A 21947-nucleotide genomic window follows, 5' to 3' on the forward strand; every position below is an offset into this window, starting at 1 on the left:
GGCATGTTTCATTTCCTTTGTTTGTGATGTACTGTAATAAAAAAATCCTTCCAATATAGTATATCAGTTATTCTATGGGGCCAAATAACCCACTTTTTGTCAAAAATCGTGCATGTCTCAAGTAGTATAAAGTGACTCAAACATCAACCCAAAACAACACCTGTAATAGAAATTAAATTAACAAGACAATGCAATCCTTTTCAAAGATAAGTCTTATGTAGTGGTCCTCAACACTGACAAAACAAACCCTTCTGATAAAGAACTATGCAAAACAGAACACGTTTAAATCCTGAGGATTCAAAATGCATATAGGAAGCAAGCCAAACTTTTGAGGTCACATAGTCTTGTACCACAGTAATCCCTGGGTTAAAGGCATTTTGACATGGAAATCTGATGAAACCAATGGGGGTCAAACATATAGAATAATACTAAAATGGCTGTAGAAATGTTACAATGCTGCAACAGCCATCACAAAATGTCCAAAATAATAAACAAGAACTAACCTAAACAGCAGAAGGGTAGAGCAACAGAAGAACATATCACTTGGTTTTAGAAATTGCTGCCTTTTTATTTACTTGAAGATTTTACTTGTTCATCTTTCTCTAAATGAGTATGTTGGAACAGAGTTGAGTTTGAATATGTGATGGAAAGATACAGGTTAGGAGAAAGAAATCAAGGAGGGGTCGTGGGGGAGACACCAGTACTAGAATTTATTTAGCGGCAAGGATTACAGATGCTAAATATAAGGCTTCTGAAGCCTTAAAAATTGATAATAAACATGAAACGGAAAGCTGAAACACAGACTGATTTCATTAAGATGATGAGTATTAATGATATCCATGAACAGAAGTATGCTGTTCTAGCAAGTAAGGCAAGCCTAAAACTAGACTGCTAATGCTGAAGTGACAACAAGATATAAGAAAGGAAGGATGAAAGAAGGAAAGAAGAAAGAGTTAACAGAATTAAAAAAATAAACATGAGAAACTGAATTGTCAAAAATAAAGAAACTAAAGAAAAATATAACATGACAGAAACTACTATCAAAAGGCATACAAAACGTGCTAGAAGTGTGTAATGTGACATATAAGACGGGATACATATCAGAGAGAAACATCATGGAATCAAGATGTAGGAAGGGCAACTGCAGTAAACACCTGAATCTTTAATCTCTGTAAAATAAAGGAAGAGAAGGATGTACAGGCAGTCCCTGGTTATCGGCAGGGGTTCCATTTTCGGTGGGGTGCTGATGAGCGAAAACTGCCATTAGCTGAAACTTGGGTGATTTATGGCGCTTACGGCCCCAAGTTTCGGTTAATGGCGCCGATAACCGGTTAACCCTTTAACACCGATTGGACGTATTAAACGTCGACGAAAATTGTCTGTCGGGTGCCGAACCGACGTATGGTATGTTGACGAAAAATTTTTTTTTTCAAATTCGTGTAAAAATAGTTATAGGCCTACTAGGCGAAAACTTTTGAATCATGCGCCTTGGGGGATGCTGGGAGCTCATGGATGAAGCTGTTGTTTTGTTTACAATCGTTACCCAGGCGCGCAAGAGCAAATTTCTTTCTTCTCGCACTAAAAAGCATCAGCGACACATCTCAAAAATTACTTTGTCACTATGACATAATTTTTGCACCATTTTATATTAGCCGTTACATAGAGTATTATATACGAAAATGTGCGCAATTTAATGTAGAATACAACAATAAACAACTCATGGTTGTAGCTTTTAACAGTTTTGAAATATTTTCATATAAATAACGATAAGTGCCAAAATTTCAACCTTTGGTCAACTTTGACTCGACCGAAATGGTCGAAAAACACAATTGTAAGCTAAAACTCTTATATTCTAGTAATATCCAATCATTTACCTTTATTTGCAACAAATTGGAAGTCTCTAGCACAACATTTCGATTTATGGAGAATTTATGAAAAAAACATTTTCCTTACGTCCGCGAGATAACTCTTCCGAAAAAATCATAATTTGTTCGTCCGATTGTCGTAATATTTGCACCATTTTAGAAATAATAGAAGTTGAAAGACCTTTATATTCAAAAACAGAAAGGAGGGGCAGGGTTACAATTTTTTAATCTGGGCGGCATGTTCTTTAAACAAAAGAGATAAGGAAAGAGGATCAAAGTATTGGAAATGGTGCTGGGAGATACAGGAAAAATTTAATGCTGAAAGTCAGAAGTGACACTAACTGTTGTATACTGCATATACTGGCAGCAAGACAAGCCATGCAAATCCAAGCTAAAGAATTTACATTTGACAATGTTTTCATCATGATGGGTGCTTTCCATATAGAGATGGCATTTTTCAGGCCCTTGGAAAACTCATAGCTGAATTAGGAGGACCGGACATGCTTATAGAGACTGGTGTCCTTGCGCCAGGTTCTTTGATTGGGTTTCTCACAGGAAAACACTTCAACTGATGCAAGAGGCTCCATCCTCTACTTGGGCTTGCCTTCAAAAGCCTGCATTCAAGGCCTTTCTAGAAACATGTTATTACAGAGAAGAGCTTCATACCCTGATATCTACTGTGAAAGCAAATACCAATACAGGAGAACATGGGCTTGAGCTGGTGATCAGTACAGATCTTTTTGAGAATTGTTCGAAAGAGTATTCGGAATTCACCAAGGCAACCTTATCAGGAGCTCATGGATACACTGCAAAGTTCTGGATGATGTATGTGGAGTACATTAACATATTTCACCAACTGGAAAGATCTATCCTAACAGATAACACCGAGCTCTTTGTCTTCACACTGACTCCGATCATTGACCTATTCTTTGCCACAGGCCACATCAACTATTTCCACTGATTAACAAAATACCAATTGGTCTTATTGAATATTGATAAGATTCATCCCGGCCTTAGAGAGATACTTAATCAGGGTGTATTCAGTGTGAAGGACAGAACATGATTTCAGCAGAATTCCTGTGGATTTGACACTAAAACAAACTATCAATGCCGACGCCGCATCTCGACTGACAGGAATCACCTCTTTCACCAATGACTACTTCGCTTACCTCAGATGGATGGTAACAAAGGCTACCCGAGCATTGTTCATTAGTCAACTGCAAGAGATGACAGGATTGATTAACAAAGATGATGTCACTACAGAGCTTAGGCCAAGATGAATTCAACATGACAATGAGGATCTTCAGAAAATCATCAAACAAATCTTAGATACGAATAATCCATTTGAAACCCAGGAAGCTGAAGAGGTACTGTACAATATTTACACAGGAAAAGGTACCAATGAAAGGAATTCATCCAAGCTTGAATTAGTAATCCTAACATGTTTGAAAGTCCATTAAAGAAGGAAGAGCTGAAAACCTTTGTAGATGGCTGTGCAACCAATCACTGAACAAAGAACACGAAAGTTGCAGCCCTTAAAGGATCACATGATCTGATGGGACATCTCCTTGTGCTGTCCACCAAGAAGAGACTTGACATGCAGCATATTCTCCAATACCCATTGATACCAGTACCTCTGTCCTTGGCCAGCCCTGAAGAAGTGATGGCAAAGACCAATAAGAGTGCACTCTTTAATATATTGGAGTAAGGTGAAAGGTCTCGAAGAGCAGCTAAAGGAAGTCAGTGCTTACATCATAGATGGACAGTTCCTCTTACATACCTTGCCACCAAATTTGCCCTCTCACATACGGAGGGTTAGCCAGAAGTATTCTTAACCAGAGTTTAACAACGTCAGCCAAACACATACACATAGCCTTTGGTGACTATCCGCAGCCTTCAATAAAGGACACTGAAAGAGACAGGCAGGTATCAGATGACAGAACCTTCACCATCACAGGGTGAGAGCAGAGATGAGTGGCAAGAAATCTAAATGATGGCCTACAGTCCAAGTCCTTAAGAAGCAGCTACCTCAGTTTCTAGCCAATCAATGGCAAAACTCTTCGTATGCTAACATTTCTGGGGATCATGAAGTCTCCCTAAATGTCCCAGGGGAATGTTATGAGTTCCAGGTGACAGAAGGTATGATACAGCGAAACACAGCGGATGGATTAAAGAACAACCATGAAGAGGCGGACACAAAGATTTGTTTTCATTCCTTATCAGCTGATCATGAGAATGGACACATAGTGGTCAGGGCATCCGACACAAGACATTGAAGCGATATTATTGTACCACTGCAATAGACTTCAGTCAACATTGTGGAGGGTTATTGGAACTTTTTCAAGGAACAATTGCCAGCCTGACTGTAACAAGGAAAGAACTAGGACTGGATCTTTGCGTAGTGTTGCCAGCTTTCCATGCCTTCATGGGATCAGACTATGCATCTGCTTTTGTCAGAAAAGGGGAGGCAGGCCTCTCCAAACTCTAGAAAAGCAACCTGGCTACCAGAAGACTTTCAGAGTAATGGTGATGAGCTCTACAGCTTCTAACTTGATGAAAGAAGCTCTTCAGAGGTTCACAGCCACAATGTATGGAGCTGAGGATAGAGCAAACACTAGGCTGAATGAATGGAGGTATGAGAAGTTCATGAAGACATATGGACCAAAAGGAAATGGAAAACACCTACTAGCCAATTTGAAGGACATAGATGCAAGTGGACTACCACCTTGTGAAAAGGAACTCAATCCTCACATTAAGCGTGCCTCCTTTGTTGCTAGCATGTGGACAAGAGCAGATCAAACTCATATAGAGCACCATCCCTCTGAAGAAAATGGCTGGCAGTTGGTTGAAGGCCATTACAAACCAGTTTGGTTCGAAGGGGAGCAACTCCCTGAATGCCTTATCCCAGAGACAGAGGAACTGGCAGCATTGGACAATGATGAGGACGACGACATGGGCATTGCATCTTCAGATGAAGATGGATGACTAGAATCTTGTTACAGAAAGGCAGGCTGAGGTTAGAATTAGCTATACCAGTAAATACTAGCATTATTATAAGCATATTCACAGAGAGAGAGAGAGAAGAGAGGAGAGAGAGAGAGAGAGAGAGAGAGACGAGAGAGAGAGAGAGAGAGAGAGAGAGAGAGAGAGAGAGAGAGAGAGAGAGAGAGAGAGAGAATGTGTGTGTGATTCATCAGCAGTTTTGATGTTTCATCTATAAACTTTAGCAAAAGATTTATAGCAAATGTGATAGATGAATGTGTATACTAATTAAATAAGAATATACCCATCAAAAGGCAGTTGGTTTCAAAGAGCATAATCACTTGCAAATAGACATGTTAGTGCCCAGCCATCCCCTGTAGCAGCATATTATTAGATAGCAATATTTTACCACAATATCTACTACTACTACTACCACCTTGTAAAAGGTGTGAAAAATTAGATTTAAAAAACTAATAATTCATGAGTTAGATAAGTTAGATATCATATTATGATATCTGGGTAAATACCATAAATGAATATCGAATTGTAAACAGTATTGGCACATATTATATTTCACTCTTCACCAATGCACCTTTACTTGTATCAATAAATACTTAAATATATAAATTTGTAGTTTCTTTGTTCTTCTATATCAGATAAAAAAAATATTCTCACAAAGTTTCATTCATGATATATAAAGAGGTCATGGAGATAGAAAATTTATTTTAATTTGCCATGTGCTAATATAACAGTCTCTTTAGGCTTCTTAAATGGATTTTGCACCAAAATCGACACTTACGAATTGCTGATCCTTTATCAGGAAGGTCTAAAGGATATTTCTACAAAGTTTCATTAATGTTCATAAGACGTGTTTTAAATGTGAAAAGATAGCGCCCTCTTTAGGTCGTTCTTAAATGGGGTTTGCACCAAATTTGACTCTTAAGAATTACTGACCCTTCATCAGGAACCTCTAAAGTATATTTCCACAGAGTTTCATTGATGTACTCAAATTGTGATTTAAATGTCTCACTAGCTTTGGGCCCTTCTTAAATGCGTTTTGCACCAATTGCACCATTTAAGAATGTCACATCTGCAATCACAGTGCCAAAACAAAACTTTTATCACAGGTTTGATAGATATACTCCAAAATGTAATTTAAACCTGTTTTGGGGTGCAGTTCAAGCAGCAGCCCCTACTCAATGCACCAATGATATTACTTAAAAAGGACCATTCGGAGGTCCCCATCACACTAGCTAATGGCTTTAGCTATCAAACCTTTTGTACTCGAGATGTAATAATACAAATCTCTGTGAACTCCTGGACTACAGTTGCATTCTCAAAAAATAAATTCTTTTCAGATTTACACATGAATTTCTTTGAAGAAAATGTACTGTATAATGTTACATTAAAGGTAAAGACCACATTGTACCCAACACCAGCAGCATAGTAGTTAAACAATAGTAAGTCTCAACTTCCAATAATTAAGGGTTCAAATCCCTCAAAAAGTGGAAAATACTTCACGATTTGAAAATGGAATGAAGGTTGCTCTTATGGACACAGAGACTGATCTAGTATGATGCTTAATACTAAATGAGTTTATATACATGAGATGAAGGTGTAGTACGTATGGGCTCAAAATTTAAGACATTTTCTGGCTGGATATGCAGGTACGCTTTTTGTTATTAACCCAGGGACTGCAAACAATCTAAAATACAAAAATTTCTCACCTTGCACTTTCCAACACTACACATACTGTATGTACATTTTACCAGATACATGCAAGACAAAAAATACCAAAAATGCCTGAAATAAAAAATGCATCAAAACAAAAAAGTAAGTTACAATAAACTAAAGCAAAAGAATTTCTACCTGGCCACTGCCACCTGCTGGTATAGCTGCAGAGTTGGAAGTGGTAAATGCTGTGGCAAAGGTGGCAGAAGGAAAGCTTGGTAAAATTGGACCAAGACTGTGCCGCCTTCCCACACCACTGCCATATACACCTCCAACCTTCCCTCCCCCTCCTGTCTTCTGTAAGGTGGAAATCAACCAAAGCAAATCACTACACATGCACAGCCAAGGCAATCAAAACCTAGATAAAATGCAATCACACAGTTAAATACAGAAAATGTAAGACAAACCTAGAAGCTCAAAACTATTAAAAAACAGGTTTCAACACAGTACACAACCCTTATCTAATGTGGCAAAAGCATACGTTCACAGCAAATTATGCTTATATTATCATCCATTACACCAAGAGGTTAAAATGGCTATAGTTTTGACAGTAAAAATATTAAAAACCTTTTACTAGATCCTCTGAGCAGGGTGTCTTTTTAGTGCATTTATGTTTATCTTTACATCACAGAGTTGTTTGATTTTTTACCTTAAATAAGCTTCACTTCTTATACCTTTCCAATATTTGTGGGCTGAAACCTTAAAAGATGTTTTCAAACTCCTAAGCTGTACTAAAGAAGCTAAGCTGAAAGGATTTATTGATCAAGTTATCCCTCCTGGAATCATGGTAGTACGTAATGGCATTCTAAAAATACTATGTACATATGTATGGCCATAAGTTTTATATCTAAAAATAATATTGTTTCTTACAAAACACAATTTTGCAATGAGTGTGGTCATACTAAAGGATTAACTCCCTTCTTTACCTGTATAGTCAGTGCCTATCAATGCTTATATTGTCATAATGGAAGACAACCTGCTGTTATGTATTAGGGCAATATTCACGTACTCTACAATACGCTATAAACTACTCAACTCTACATAAGTATTTTGAAATGTATAATGAACTCAACAAACCCTGCTTCATCTCACTTCTACTTCTGAACCTATTTCTGACAGATGTAACAACTGTTAATTCCCAATTCAACAAGTTAGATACTTGTGTGGATAAAGTCTTAGCTTCTATGGCAGGTGGGAGAAGATCAATGTAAAATTTCACATCTTTAAAAAAGGTGGTTAGCACAAATTTTATAACCTTTTCAAATATATCAGAAATAATCTACCACTGTCACTGTTCCATGGGCTGGTTTGAAAGTACCGGTAGACTGGTTATTGATGGGGGTTCCAGTCCGACGGGTTCCATGATAAGCAAAAATCGCCAATAACCAAAGCACTGAGATTTATGGTGCTTATGGTGCTGATAACCATATTTTGGCATTGATAACCGAATGATGACACCTTTGTTAGGCATGTATTAGTGCAATAACTATTATTGGCACCAATGACTCGAACTTGGCGTATTATGGCGCCAAAAAATTGCCGATTTTATGGCGCTAGATAAGTGACATAAAACTGGATCACCATTATCCGATTCTGCTGATAACCAGGGCCTGTCCACACTCTAATACTATGACAGTACTGTAATACTATGCTAGCTCTACAGGTTGATTCTACTTAATATCTTGTCAGTATTAGGAACTGAGTTAAATGTAAGCTCTTCAACTACGTAATCTCTTTTGAGACTGTACATAACTTTACTGAATACGTACTATAATTCCCAGGCCTGATGCATGGGAAATTTGAATACAAAATACTAATGAAATATCAAATGCATGACTTACCAATTAGAACTTATCGGACCACACACACAGGAAACAAATAATATTTCTATATTGTGAAAAAAGGCTATTTTATCTTACAACTGGAAGTCAGGGTAATATCTAATTTAATAATAACTTTCTAGTAATTGTAAGAGACTCATTATCCAGAACACCCATAAATAGCAAATTACAACCTCATCCAAAGAATCCAAGGCATAATTTTTTTTCACTTATCTTTTCAGACAAATATGGAAATCTTTAAAAATGAAATACCAAATGTATCACTTACCAATTAGAAATTATCTGACCACAAACACAAGAAATAAGTAATACATCTATAATGTGAAAAAAGGCTATTTTATCTTCAAGTTGGACGTCTGGGTTAATTTAATAACATCTTTCTGGTAATTGTAAAAGACTCATCATCCAGAACACCCCATAAATGACTAATCACAACCTCATCCAAAGAATCCTGGGCACAATTTTTTCGCTTATCTTTTCAGACAAATATGGAAATCTTTAAGAATTTGTGTAAAACAACAGTTTTTCTGTGAAAGTATGCTTAATTCCACAAGATAAAATACCATAAATACACTGTATACAGCATACAGTATAAGATTTTTTAAAAATTGTGAAAATTGTATAATGCACTAAAGTGAGAAGATATATGCTCTACTGTACAAATGAGTAACTACAGTAAATAGTAAGGGCTGAGATATATTATTGCAAATAATGAAGTTGCTGAGAGAGAGAGAGAGAGAGAGAAGTAAGAATGCAAAGTCAAACATACTTCAAAATGACTGTATACTGTGTTCCTTACAAGCAACACAACTGGAACATATGCCTTACCAGTTTGCATGTGAGTACAAAGTTAGAAAAAACTTATTTCATCTGTTGTAAATGACAATCGTTATATTCTGAAACTTTTCAGAGTTAAGACTGAATTTCCTACCAATTCCCTACCAAGTTTTAAAATGGAAAAATTACTTCATAAAAGGCACAAAAGCTGCATTATGGACAAAACAAACAAACTTCCTGAAAAGTCATAGTTAGAATGAGAAGCATATAACAAAACAATATGTTTAGATATTTATCACATTATTCCATTACCTTTCCATTCTTAAAAACATACCCTTATTCATGAGCAAGGAGAAAAATATTTCAGATGCTACATGCAATAATCTCTATTAAGCTGTTTATGTACAGAATGTTCCTGTAGTACTTATAAGGTCTGCTTCTATTTTTCTTGGGGTTTCATGATTTCTTTCACTGTCTAATTCCAGCAAATTCCTTAAGGGATTATATTTGTTCTTCACATTTCTACCATCTAATGTTATCCTTATAACTGTTTCCCATTCACAGGAATTATTCAATAAGCATAAATATCTTCCTTGGTGTCTCCTTCTATGAAAGGCAATCAAGAGGTTAAAGAATGGATAGACACTAAGAGTTGATGAAATTACGAGTGAGATGCTTTAGTACAGTGGTAAAAGTGAGACTCAGGGAGTGACTACAGGCAGTCCCTGGGTATGCCAGGGGTTCCCTTCCCAGCAGGGTGCTCTCAGCCAAAAATCGCCTAACCTGAATGATCATAATTATAATGGAAATGAACAGCGCTTACAGCACTGTTACAGTGCCATAAGTCTGGGTAACAGCACCATAAAGCAGGTAACAGTGCCGTAAATCCACTTACAGCGCTGTAGAATTGTGGTTAACAATGCCATGAGGCAAGTGCCACAAGTCAGGAACATTGTATCCCGGGGACTGCATGTAATATATGAAATGTACATCTGGATAAGGGAAAAGTTCTGAAAAAATGGATGATGAAAACAGAAAGATGCAATTACTGTGCAAAAGGGAAACATGAAAGAAGAGGCTATAAGAACTAGAGAGGCATAAAGTTCCCAATATACAGTATTAGCAATGATGTATAATAACATTTTGATTGAAAAATACTGAAGGGCTAGTCAGGAATGAACAGTGTTAGTTTAAACAATGAGGTGTTTGTGTGGATTAAGTGTTTATTATTATGAAAAGTCTTGCATGAGAAGTTTGAAAGTAAGGGCAAATGATGTTTGTATGTGACTGTAGATTATTGTATATGATAGAACTGACAGAGGCAATGTGGAAGGCGATGACAACATTTGGTATAGAAAATACATTGCTGAAAAAATTAAATTTTTTTCTGATGGAACAAAAGGTGTTCAGATATGTACATAGGACAGTGACTGGTTTGGTATAAAAGTCTGCCTAATACAAGGTGGCTTCATGACTCCATGCCTGTTTAGTATCTTGAAGGATGGAATAGAGAAAGAATGAAAAGGACCAAGTTGTTTGATCAGTAAATAGGTCTTGAATGGAAGATGGAATGGTTGATATTTGCAGATGATGCAATACTAATTGAAGATAATGAAGGCAACAGAGTGAAGTGTGAAAGAGAAATTTAGAGTAATTGTGAGCAAGAAGCAGTTGAATTATACATGTATCTGCTACTCAACAAACATGATGGTAAGATTAAAGATAAAAGGAGTAAAAAAAAAAATAGATGAAACATGAAATGTAACAGGGAATGAGGATAAAACTGCAATGGATTGGCCAGGACTGGAAAAGAATGCAAGCGAAAGAGGGTGTTACATAACTGAATATACTAAAGAGGGTGTTACATAATTGAATATAACTAAGGCTAATTTAGAAAAAAATCTGGAAACAGAGCAACAAAGCTTATGGTCATGAGTACCAGAATGATCGTAAAAGGATATAACTGGGCTATGAGGCTCAAGGGGATTAATAATAAAAATTGGAAATTACAATACGATAAAATGGAGTAATCTGTAAAAATGTATTTAAAGGCCTTTCCAACACTGGGTCTATGTTTGCCAACAGAAATTGGTTTCGGGCAAAACACAAAGGCAGAACAGACCATCCACTATGAAAATAATTTGCCTTCATCCCATCCACAAATATTAGCAGAATTGTGTTAATTCAATATATCAAGAGAAACCAAGAGTTACCCCTCAAAATATAACGTTTAAATAACCTGTGAAGTCAGGCATGTTTCCAGTGTTCTCACTGATAAGGAACTGCTATACGGTATTCAATTTCTACTTAAAAAATTATGTCACTGGTGACAAATGTTGTTCAGCCAAGCACCAAGAAAATGCCATGCTTGGCCCACTCAAGATGAAAGGGAGCCATGGTGTCTCCAAAATGCTTTGAAGGGCCTTTACCAAAATCCTGAATGGTATGATTGAGCCAATCTTAAACAAAGAAAAATAGTGAAAGAATTGTAAATCAAAAAGCAAAAGTGACATCAACAACTTGTATCAAAGAAGTGGGAGAATTTTTTTTAAGAGACAGAGAATTCAGGCACCAGTTACTATCAAGAATGACCCTCTCATGCACAAGTGGTGACCATAAAAATTACATGATCATGCACATTGGGCATCTTGCCTACTATATTCCTTATGATACCTGATACATAATGGGAAATCCTCAGACTGGCCCATGAACAGCTCATGGGGTGACATTAAAGTTTATAAACCTTACAGAAACTGTCAGAGCAGTTACTCATGTAAAGTGGAAATGAAAATAAACCACAATTGACACTTAATACCAACTGAACCTATATCTGCTGTCACAGGGCCCTTTTCCAAACTCATTCTGGATATTCCTGAACCTATGTTGAAAATAAAAATAAAAATGCCATATATACCCCATTATGTAATCATCTAGTGTACCCTCTCACTTTAAAAGTAATCTGTTAGGATTACTGAATGTCATAAAAACTGAAAGAAAGAGTCTTTCCTATTAAACATCCTTGAAGGAATGATTAGAGATGAGGAACACAAATCCTTTGCCTGTAACATGTGAGTGCTGTACAGCTCTATAGAACAATGAAAAATATGTTGGGTGCATCTCTCCATGCTAAAAATACTTAAGAATGGGATGGAGTCCTATTTTTCTTGTTCACACACTACAGTAATCACCCTATCTTTTAAATGCAATCAATTTCTGGATGTTAATGTTACAGGTGTATAATATGTTGTTAACCCTCACAGTCTGGGCTAATAATGCTAATAAATATGTACTCCCATGACCGGGCTAAATTTAAGGATGGCCAACTTAAAAGAAAACCTAAAAAAAAAAAAATAAGACATTTTTATTAATAAAATAAAGTTTTAATTATACTTACCCAGTAATTATAAAGCCAAGAGTTTCACTCGCCCGGCAGTTAAATTCTGAAATTCACGGGTCGCGCTAATTTCCTGTTTTGTTTTGGCTAGGTAACAATGACCCAGCCCACTTTACAGGAAAGAGAGGAACCACTAGGCAATAGCCCAGATTGTTTTGTGCCCTTAAAGAGAAAAAAAACCATGCTAAGGAGGGGGGGTGGGATCCAAGTATATAACTATGGGGTAAGTATAATTAAAACTATATCATAAATAGCTGATTCAAACATTGAGGGGTAGTGGGATGCATGGATGTTTCTACCTAAAATATTAATACTGTAACTAGAAAGAGGATAGTAAAAATTTGCCAACATTATATTAAAATGTTTGATGTTTTCTTACCTGACAAGCGAGTTGATGCAGGAAAGTACTGCCTCTGGTTATCACTCATCTTATCATGTAAAGGCGTGGTGGTACATATAGCCAGCAAGCACCTACTACTTCAGCAGGACATCTGTAGCAAAGGATATTTCTGATGGCCAACATAGGATAGATAAATTGCCCCTGCCCAGAGCTCAGTACAGGCTAGCGCAAATAAAAAAGCAATTTATGGCTCCATAATGCACCGAGTTCTGGCTATTGGCACCTAATAGAGTTATGGTGGCATAACATACCTAACTAACAGAGGTGCCATTTACCAGTTATCAGCGCCAATTACCAGATATCAGCACCATATGTGCCATAAATCAACAAGTTTCAGTTAATAGGAGTTTTCGCTTACCAACACCCCACTGAGAATGGCTGCCTGTACCAATAATTCACCAGAGAAAAAATTGTTACCTGTATCCAAAACATGTCTAAATAAAAAACCACCACTACCCTGGAGATACAAAGGACTGGAGAGTACTCACGTACTTTGTATCTCCAGGCTTCCCAAATACAAACACCTTATATTAAGGAGAAAAAATATTTTGAGGAAGGGTTGCTTCCTACACTTCTTTTCCCAACACCACACCAGCCGTAAGAAAAGGACCCGAGGTACTGCAATCATTATACACTGTTTCAATATCTCGAAGATAATGAGATGCAAACAGACTTATATTTCCAAAATGAAGAGTTTAAAATTGCTGATAAGGACAGGTTTCTTTATAAGCCAGAGAAGTGGCTACTGCTCTAATCTCATGACCTTTCACTTAATATAAGGAGAACATAACTTCTTGAACTGAAGAGTGCACTTCGTGAATCAGGTCTCTTAGAAAGAATGCTAGTGCATTCTTACACAAAGGTCTAGACAGGTTCTTGACAAAGCACCACAGACTGCAAGAATTGTTGTAAATGTCCTTAGTTCTATGCAAGTGGTATTTTAAAGATCTAACTGGACACAACAATCTTTCCACCTCATCAGATCCCAGAATTTCTGTCAGGTTCTTTATAGAGAAGGGTTAGAGGGGGACTTGTTCTTGGCCAAAAACCCAAGAGAATATGAGCAGATAGCATTCCTTTTTGAAAAGCCTACCCTTATATTACAAGCCATGTACTTCTCTGATCCTCTTTGCCATCACCAAAGATATTAGAACAAGGGTTTTTCTAGTCAAGTCTCTTAAGGAGATAGAATGCACAGGCTCAAAGTGAGGACCTGACAACAACTTTAAAAATATGTTGAGATTCCAAGGTACTGCAAGGGACTCTTTACTCTTAGAGGTGTCTAAAGACTTAATAAGATTTGAGATGTCCGGATTGGAGGACAAGTCCAATCCTCTATGACGAAAGACTGAACCCAACAGTGCTCTATAATCCTTAATGGTGAATGTTCAAAGTCTCCTCGCTTATCTTAAATGCAATAAGAAGTCCACTATTTAGGTCACAGGTCTGAGAAGTGGAGACATTGGTGCTCCTGCACCACTCTCTGAAGATCCTCCACTTATTCTGATAAGACATCATTAGAGGATTGCCTTCTGCATCTAGCAATTACCTCTGCAGCCACTTCAGAAAATCCTTTCTTTCTATGGAGTTTCTTGACAGTTTGAAGCCTATCAGGGCCAGATGACAGGCCTTGGTGGAACCTCTGGAAGTGTGGTTGTCTGAGTAGCTGCCTCTTTTGAGGAAGCAGTCTCAGGAAATCCACTAGGTGGTCAATGACATCAGGAAACTATTCCTTTGATAGCCAGAAAGGTGCTATCAGAATTAGAGAGAAATTCTGGTGTGACACACACTTGTTTAACACCTGTCTTATCAAAATGAATGGGGGAAAGGATAACAGATCTTTGTTTGATCAGCCCAGGAGAAAAGCATCTACGGACCAGGCTTGAGGATCTGGTTCCCCAAATCTTCCACAGATCTAAGTAGACCACTGGATCCTTCCTCAGACAAACCTGGTAATTTTCTGGTGTCGTTCTGGTCTGCCCAAAAGAGAAGGTCTCTCACTGCCTTGTACAGGGAGAAAGACCGAGTCCCTTCTTGCTTCCTTATGTAAGAGAGTGATGTCGCGTTGTCCAAGTGGACTAGAATTGTCATATTTTTTTACCTCCTGAGTGAAGGACTAAGGCCTAAATGCACAGTCTTTAGTTCTTTCACATTAATGTGAAAAGACCTTTATTCTGGGGATCATATCCCTGACACCTCGCTTTTCTCTAAAAAAAAAAAAAGCACCCCATCCCTGGCCCGATGTATCTGAGAAGTGCAGGTCGGGGCTCAACGGATAAAGAGACGTTCCTTGCAAGAATTTCTCCTTTGAGTTCCACCAGAGAAGGTCCTATATCTCTCTTGTCACTGGAAACACATACGAGTCTGGAAGAACCGTCCTGTCCCAGCTCGCTTTCAAAAAGAACTGTAGGGGGTCTGCAATGTAGTCTGCCCAGATGTACGAATTGTTCCACTGACGATAGAAAACAGAGGAGGCTAATCAAAGTGCTGGCTGAGCACTCTTCTAGAGAGTTTACTGTACCTTCTTTAGGCAAGATTCTATTCTTTTCAGTGTTGGAAAAACCCAAAAATCCCGAGACACTATTACCATCCCCAAATATTGAATCTTCTGGGTGGGGATCAATTGGGACTTCTGGTGGTTTACTAAAATTCCTAATTCTTGTACTAACACGAGAGTCTTCCTGAGGTCCTCCGTGCACTGGCTCCCTGAATGAGCTCTGAGAAGTCAATCGTCCAAATACAGGGAGATTCTCATCCCCTGTAGGTGTAGCCAAAACAAAACAGAAAATTAGCGCAACCTGAGAATTTCAGAATTTAACTGCCAGGCAAGTGAAACTCTTAACTATATAATTACTGGGCAAGTCCCATAATTAAAACTCAATGGAAAGAGGAAGATATTTATATAGTACTCAAGGTATAAGAAAATAAATTCTAAAAAAATTGTACCTTCCATGGGAAGTTGAAAGTTAATATTTCCAAACCCTTGTGGGCCTCTTTTCCCTAAGACAGTTGTAAAAATACGTCAAGTTTACAAAGTTAGAAGTATTCTTTCTAATATCTTTTTTTACTTTATTAAGTTAGAAGTATTCTTTCTAATATCTTTTTTTTACTTTATTTTGTCAAATTAAAATTACAGCTCAGACAATATTGTAAAAGATAAAAACTAAAACCAGGAACAAATTCTGAGCATATCTATTGCAATAAATTTACAACACATCTTGGATGGGAAGTTGACAATATTCCCCTTTACCACCTCAAGCAAGACTGAATGTCTCTCAGCTGACTCCTACTCTTATACGGCGATCTGAAGAGCTGCTAGTAGTGTTAAATGGAACTATGAACATTTTTCCCACAAAATTCATTCAAACTGTAAGGTGCCAAATCTTGAATATATATGTATGCTACCTGGACTTTACCACAAAGCTATATGTAAACATATGTGCTACCCAGCCACAAGGGTTTAAATTTGTTACAATAAAGCTATAATTAAATTTAAGATCATAATTTTCTCTAATTAGGCTTTGATTTGTGTAGTGTATATATGGACTCAGAAAAAGTTTGTGACTGAATTAAGGGACAAGTAATGAAGAAGAAGGGACACGTAATGAAGGAGCTGGGACTGCATGGCACAAAGGTAATCCACTGACTGTTAAAAAGTTATGATGAAAGCAAAGCCTGTGTTAGACTATGTAGAAGGAAAAATGACTAGTTTTGTGTGAAAGCGGGTCTGACACAAAGGTGTTTGTTCTGATGGTTATCTAATATTGTTGCAGGTGGAGTGATTTGAGAGTCAGAGAAAGGACATGTGTTGCAGATGTAAAGAATGGACATGAGTTGCAGATGTAAAGTTGCAGATCATAAAAGGGGTCATAGATGGAATGTAGATGGGCTGATAAAAAATGGTAAAACCCTAATGAAAAAGTTTGAGTCTTTGTAAGAGAGAAAGTTGAAAGTGAATGTTGGCTGGAGAAAGGTTGAGAAGGTCAATGTCAACTGAGATGTATCACTGAATATTAATGTGCATGGTGGAAAAAGTTACAGATGAATCTTATGAGACTGGAAATAAATGTAAAAGACAATAGATTCTAGGCTAAAAAATGTTAGCAACCTGACTATTCTAAATCAACACAATGCAACTTGTTAAGAACCACAACAGAAAGCATTATGGATTTTATTCCACAATATTAATGGTAACTTTCCATATTCCTTTTAATCACTAGCATATCCAAAATCAGTCATGACAAATGTTGTGCTTTTCTGGCTGGGCCTTTGACAACTTTCTGGATTTTTATTTCAGTGTCTAGTTAAAGTAACCAATTGGTGGCTGAATTGGTGATGGTTATCACTTTTGGTCTTGTCAACTACTGACTTCTAGTTTATGCAATTAACATCTTTAGCACTACATATATCCATAATATGAACTGGGAAACAACTAAAATACATATTCAAGCCAATAAGTATACTTAATCAAGCTGTGGTTTTACATTATCATGGTCAAGTATATTTTTAATATACCTAAATCTGCTGTACATTAAGCAATCTTTCGTCAATTGTTGCTAATAAACTTAACATAACCTTGAGTAGGGACAGAGGCCAGCTTACCTCTAAAACTTCTCCACTAATAAAATCAATTCTACAATAAAATGAAACATTTCAAGATTCACAGCCACCCCACATGAAAATGGAATATTTGCTACATCTACGATTTGTTAAACTATAAAATTGCAATCTGTAAAAATAACTGGAAAGATAATAGAATTTTTTTTTTTTTTTACAAAAATAACAACATAGGTATTTTAGTTTGGTCTGCCTGAATTTAGCAAAAACCAGATACTACATGATCTCAAATGGGCAGCTTTTTGAAATGACATTCTGAGATTGTCTCATGAGTAAATTTGTATCAAGAACATTTTACAAGTTTAATCTCTAGCATATCTACAAGAACTAGATATACAGTTCTGCAGTTCAATATTTTTTTTAGAAAAGATCAAAATCCTTGCAAAAAATTAACTTGAGAACATGACAATACTAAGTTATGAAATCTAAATGAAAAATGTTTTTTCATATGATCCTACCTAACATATTACTGCATTAATTCTCGGTCAATTATCAACAAAATGTTATACGTAGTATGCAAATTAGATATAGGATACTTTAATAAGCATTAAGCAACTTATTTACAGAAGCAAGAATAGGTAACTGCAATACAATATGTTATACATACATGCAATCCATCAATTTTGTTTTTTTATTTACTATTTACAAATATATTTTTAATTGACACAGATTCTTTATGAACAAACAGTTGAACATGCATATTCAAATTTACCTTTGGGTTCACGGTGAGCCTGACCACCTATTTCATTAATACCCAACATCTAACCTAGTTAAACTTACTCATGCAAATAAAACCCGAGATCAGGGGTTCTCAACCTCAGGTCAAAAGGAGAGTTTACAGGGGTATTTAAATGGTTATAAAATTTTTTTTTAAATTTAAATTTACAAAGAGAAGAGAGAGAGAAATGTGTATATGTCATGGTTTTAGATACACATTCCATATGATGTTGGTTCAGATTAAAACAGTAGCTATGAGTGAGAGTGGAGAAACTTATTTAATCAATTGCAAAACCTTAAATACTTAATGGCTGGGTAAACCGAAAATACTTAAGATTCTCACAAAATTTGCTCTATGGAATTGTTCCCAAAACTTGATATCCATCATTTATCATTCACTAAAAACTGGAAAATCACATGGAATATGTTCAATTGTAAATGATGTTTTGCATTTTCTGAATTCTGGGATTGGATTATGTGGGTTATTCAATGAATATCCATAAAGCAAATGAGATCAACCAGTTGGAACACAGGATGATATCACTTCATTGTAATCTCTGAAGATATTCTCACAGATTGCTTAACATGCCTAGCAGTCAATTCTGCAGTTAGATACGTATTTCAGAGGAAATAGCTACTTCAGCCAGCAAACAACTGTACAACTGTTAATCATACACAAAGGAGAAGTTTTCTCCAAGAAATGAAGATACCAAAGAAACACTGCTAGACTGACAATTTTCACTTTAACTGCTCTTTTATTTCTTTGCAAACACTGTAATTATTCCTTAGTAGAGCTGAAGAGGAACTCAGTAAAAGAGAAAAAGTCCGGTTTTTATATCTATCCACTTAAACTTTTTTTTTCAATGGATTTTTCCTTAACAGATCTTGTGCCATTGTAGCTCTGAATTCAGCAGTTTGCTGTGCCACTACTTAGTTCTTGGGACCTCTTTCACATTTCAGTGATATTTGTCACTCCTATGGCTTCTGCCTCTTTGCCGCTGGTGCAATATTCTTCCAGCGTAGGTGTTGTCATAATCTTTCATGTTTGAAATACTGTTTCACATCAGATCAGCAAGGAATATGAATGTGTTTGAATGTTTTCTGATCCTCTGTTTCCATTGCCTGCAGTCATCTCTGTTTGCAATTATTCCCCACATTCACTGTTTGCCTGGGCTCAGCTGGCTCCGTGTTATCAGCTGTACCAGCCTACTTCCCTTGGCTGCTCTGGCCTATGGCTCTCTGGACTCCCAAATCCTCAACTTCCATAATAACAGTACCTGGCTTAGCTACGGTGCCTTCAGGGCTTTCCCATAAGTCATGTGGTCCTTGCAGTGTTTTCCATAATTTTCATTCCTTCTGGTAAAGTCCATTTGTCTTGAATAACACATCTTCCTGTCAGGGTATATTTAGGCCAAGGCAAGGGCTTCTATCTTTTTTATATCTTCTGAGATAGTTCATCAGTCTCTTGGGAAGACTTTTCATTCCCAGTGACTCTTAGCTCTTTCTCAAACCCTCATTCTCACGCAATGACAGCCACCCCATTCAAGCTGGACTTAGTGGGATCCGTCTCTCTCTCCTTGTAAATGATTCACTTCCATCTTACAAGGTAGCTGCTACTCCTCCTGCGCCTAACCCAGGCTCGTTCCTCCCACATGCCTGCCACTGGTTCTTCAGGCTTTGCCCTTCATATGTTCCCAAATTCCTAAAAGAGTATTTGGCTGGACTCTTGTGTTTCCATGGTGTCTCATTTAGACACTGCAGGCCCAATGAAATGAGGCTTTGTTCTTTGAAGTCCTCATTGAGGTCTTTGATAATTGCCACATCAGCCACCCTTCTTGGCTGATGATCAGAAGGCCTCTGGCCTCTGCTCTTGACCTGTTGCTGCAGACTTGGTCACATTTATTTTTGACTTCCATCCAGTGAAATACAGTGGACCCCCCGTATTCGTGGGGGATGCGTACCAGACCCCCCCGTGAATAGTTAGAACCCACGAATGTTTGGAACCCTATAAAAATGCTAAAAACAGCCTACTTTGTCAGTTAAAACTCAAGAAAAACCACTAAAAATTTTCATACTTAGTTTTTTAAATAGTTTTATCACAAAAAGTGCATTTTATGATAAAATTTATCAAAAAAACCAGGAATTTGTGGATATTTCTCAGAAAAATACCGTGAATGCGCGAATTTTCTGCGAATAATGCAGGGAAACGTTCCCGAGAGAAATTCGCGAATGTGTGAGTCTGCGAATCCGGAGAACGCGAATATGGGGGCCCCACTGTATTTGAGTCCATTTGTAAGTTATTACCTATTTACCTTTGTCCAGATTTTCCAGTGATGCTCCTCTCCAGCTCTCATTCCTTCTCTTGAGTTGGAGTCTACTGGTGAACAGACATCTACAGTTGTATGTGTGACTACTCAACACCCTATCAAAAATTCTAATAGCATTGCTGGTGACGAGGATACTAGGGCCTTTCTTCTTACTGTTTGTTCTTTTGAAGCTGATGAGATAGTTTCTATTAAGTGATCTTGAAATGGCCCTGGTCCAATAGAGGTGAGTTTATCTTCTTGTAGATGATGTTTTTCTGAGCATCTTGCTACTGTTCACTGATACTTACAGCATCAGCAGGGAATTTTCATGCTGCTACCAACAAACAATAAACACTGAGCATCAACTCAAGGTGAAGTATGATCTTCTGTGTAATACTTCTCCCTTGATATTTTAATATTGGTTGCCACATTTAAAACATGATGTGCATGCTGAACTGCCAAATGAAGTAACTGTTGTTTAGTCTGGTAACAGGGAGGACTATCATTCTCACTGAATTAATGCTTTTAGTTATTTTCTTCATAAAACTACTTAAAGTTTGCTCCTGCGATGTTTTATTGTATAGTGTCCTCTACTTATGTTAATGTTGAGCTGTTTAATTAATAAATTAAAATTTGAACTAGTGTATGGTAATAACTACATTATCATTATACATTTAATTTTAATTTTTACCATTATGTTTAATAAGAGGAAAGGTATGGGCTGATAGTTTGATAACTCAGTGGATACCAAGCAATAAAAAGGCTGAGAACCCCAATATTCAATGATACAAACTATACCCAAGTAAATAGTGAAAGGTAGATTTATAAGTGGTTTTCAAAATTCTATTAACATTCTACATGACATAATAAAAGATACATCATTAGCTACTGACAGTATTTATACTTGAAAAAGCATATGTGGTTCATAAGATGTCAGAATGACAGTAAACAACTTCACTAAAGCAAGGGTTAGTATCCTTGCCTTCAATGCAAGGGTAAGCACCAGATGTAAAAATAATGTAAAAAATAAACAAGAAAAGAAAATCACAAACATACAGAGCTAACAGTTTATTTATTGGCGCTAACTGTCCTCCTTTCGTCTGCTTAAATAAGCATTACTTTTGAATTGTTGAAAAACTTCAAGTAGTTTTCAAGCGATGGTGATCAAATCTTTAGCAGAAAAAAGGAGCAAAATACTGCAACAATATAAGGATTATCTAGAACACTACATTGTACACATTTCATAATACAAAGTCTGGTGAGAAATGTGCTACTTTAGTGCTTTCGTCTTAAATTTTCCTCCTTAAATGAGTTAGC

The 21947-nt window shown here is 36.9% G+C and overlaps 1 protein-coding gene across 1 annotated transcript in view; it reads right to left on the reverse strand.

Annotated features, from left to right (window-relative positions):
* LOC135196150 (GATOR complex protein Iml1-like) overlaps window positions 1–21947 on the reverse strand; it is a gene marked incomplete in the record, with an annotated part of 480334 nt that overhangs the window by 99435 nt on the left and 358952 nt on the right. The window contains 1 exon segment of the mRNA XM_064222704.1: window positions 6717–6875. Coding sequence (XP_064078774.1) covers window positions 6717–6875 — 159 coding nt within the window.

This window comes from Macrobrachium nipponense, chromosome 17, assembly GCF_015104395.2.
Source record: "Macrobrachium nipponense isolate FS-2020 chromosome 17, ASM1510439v2, whole genome shotgun sequence".
NCBI lineage: Eukaryota > Metazoa > Arthropoda > Malacostraca > Decapoda > Palaemonidae > Macrobrachium > Macrobrachium nipponense.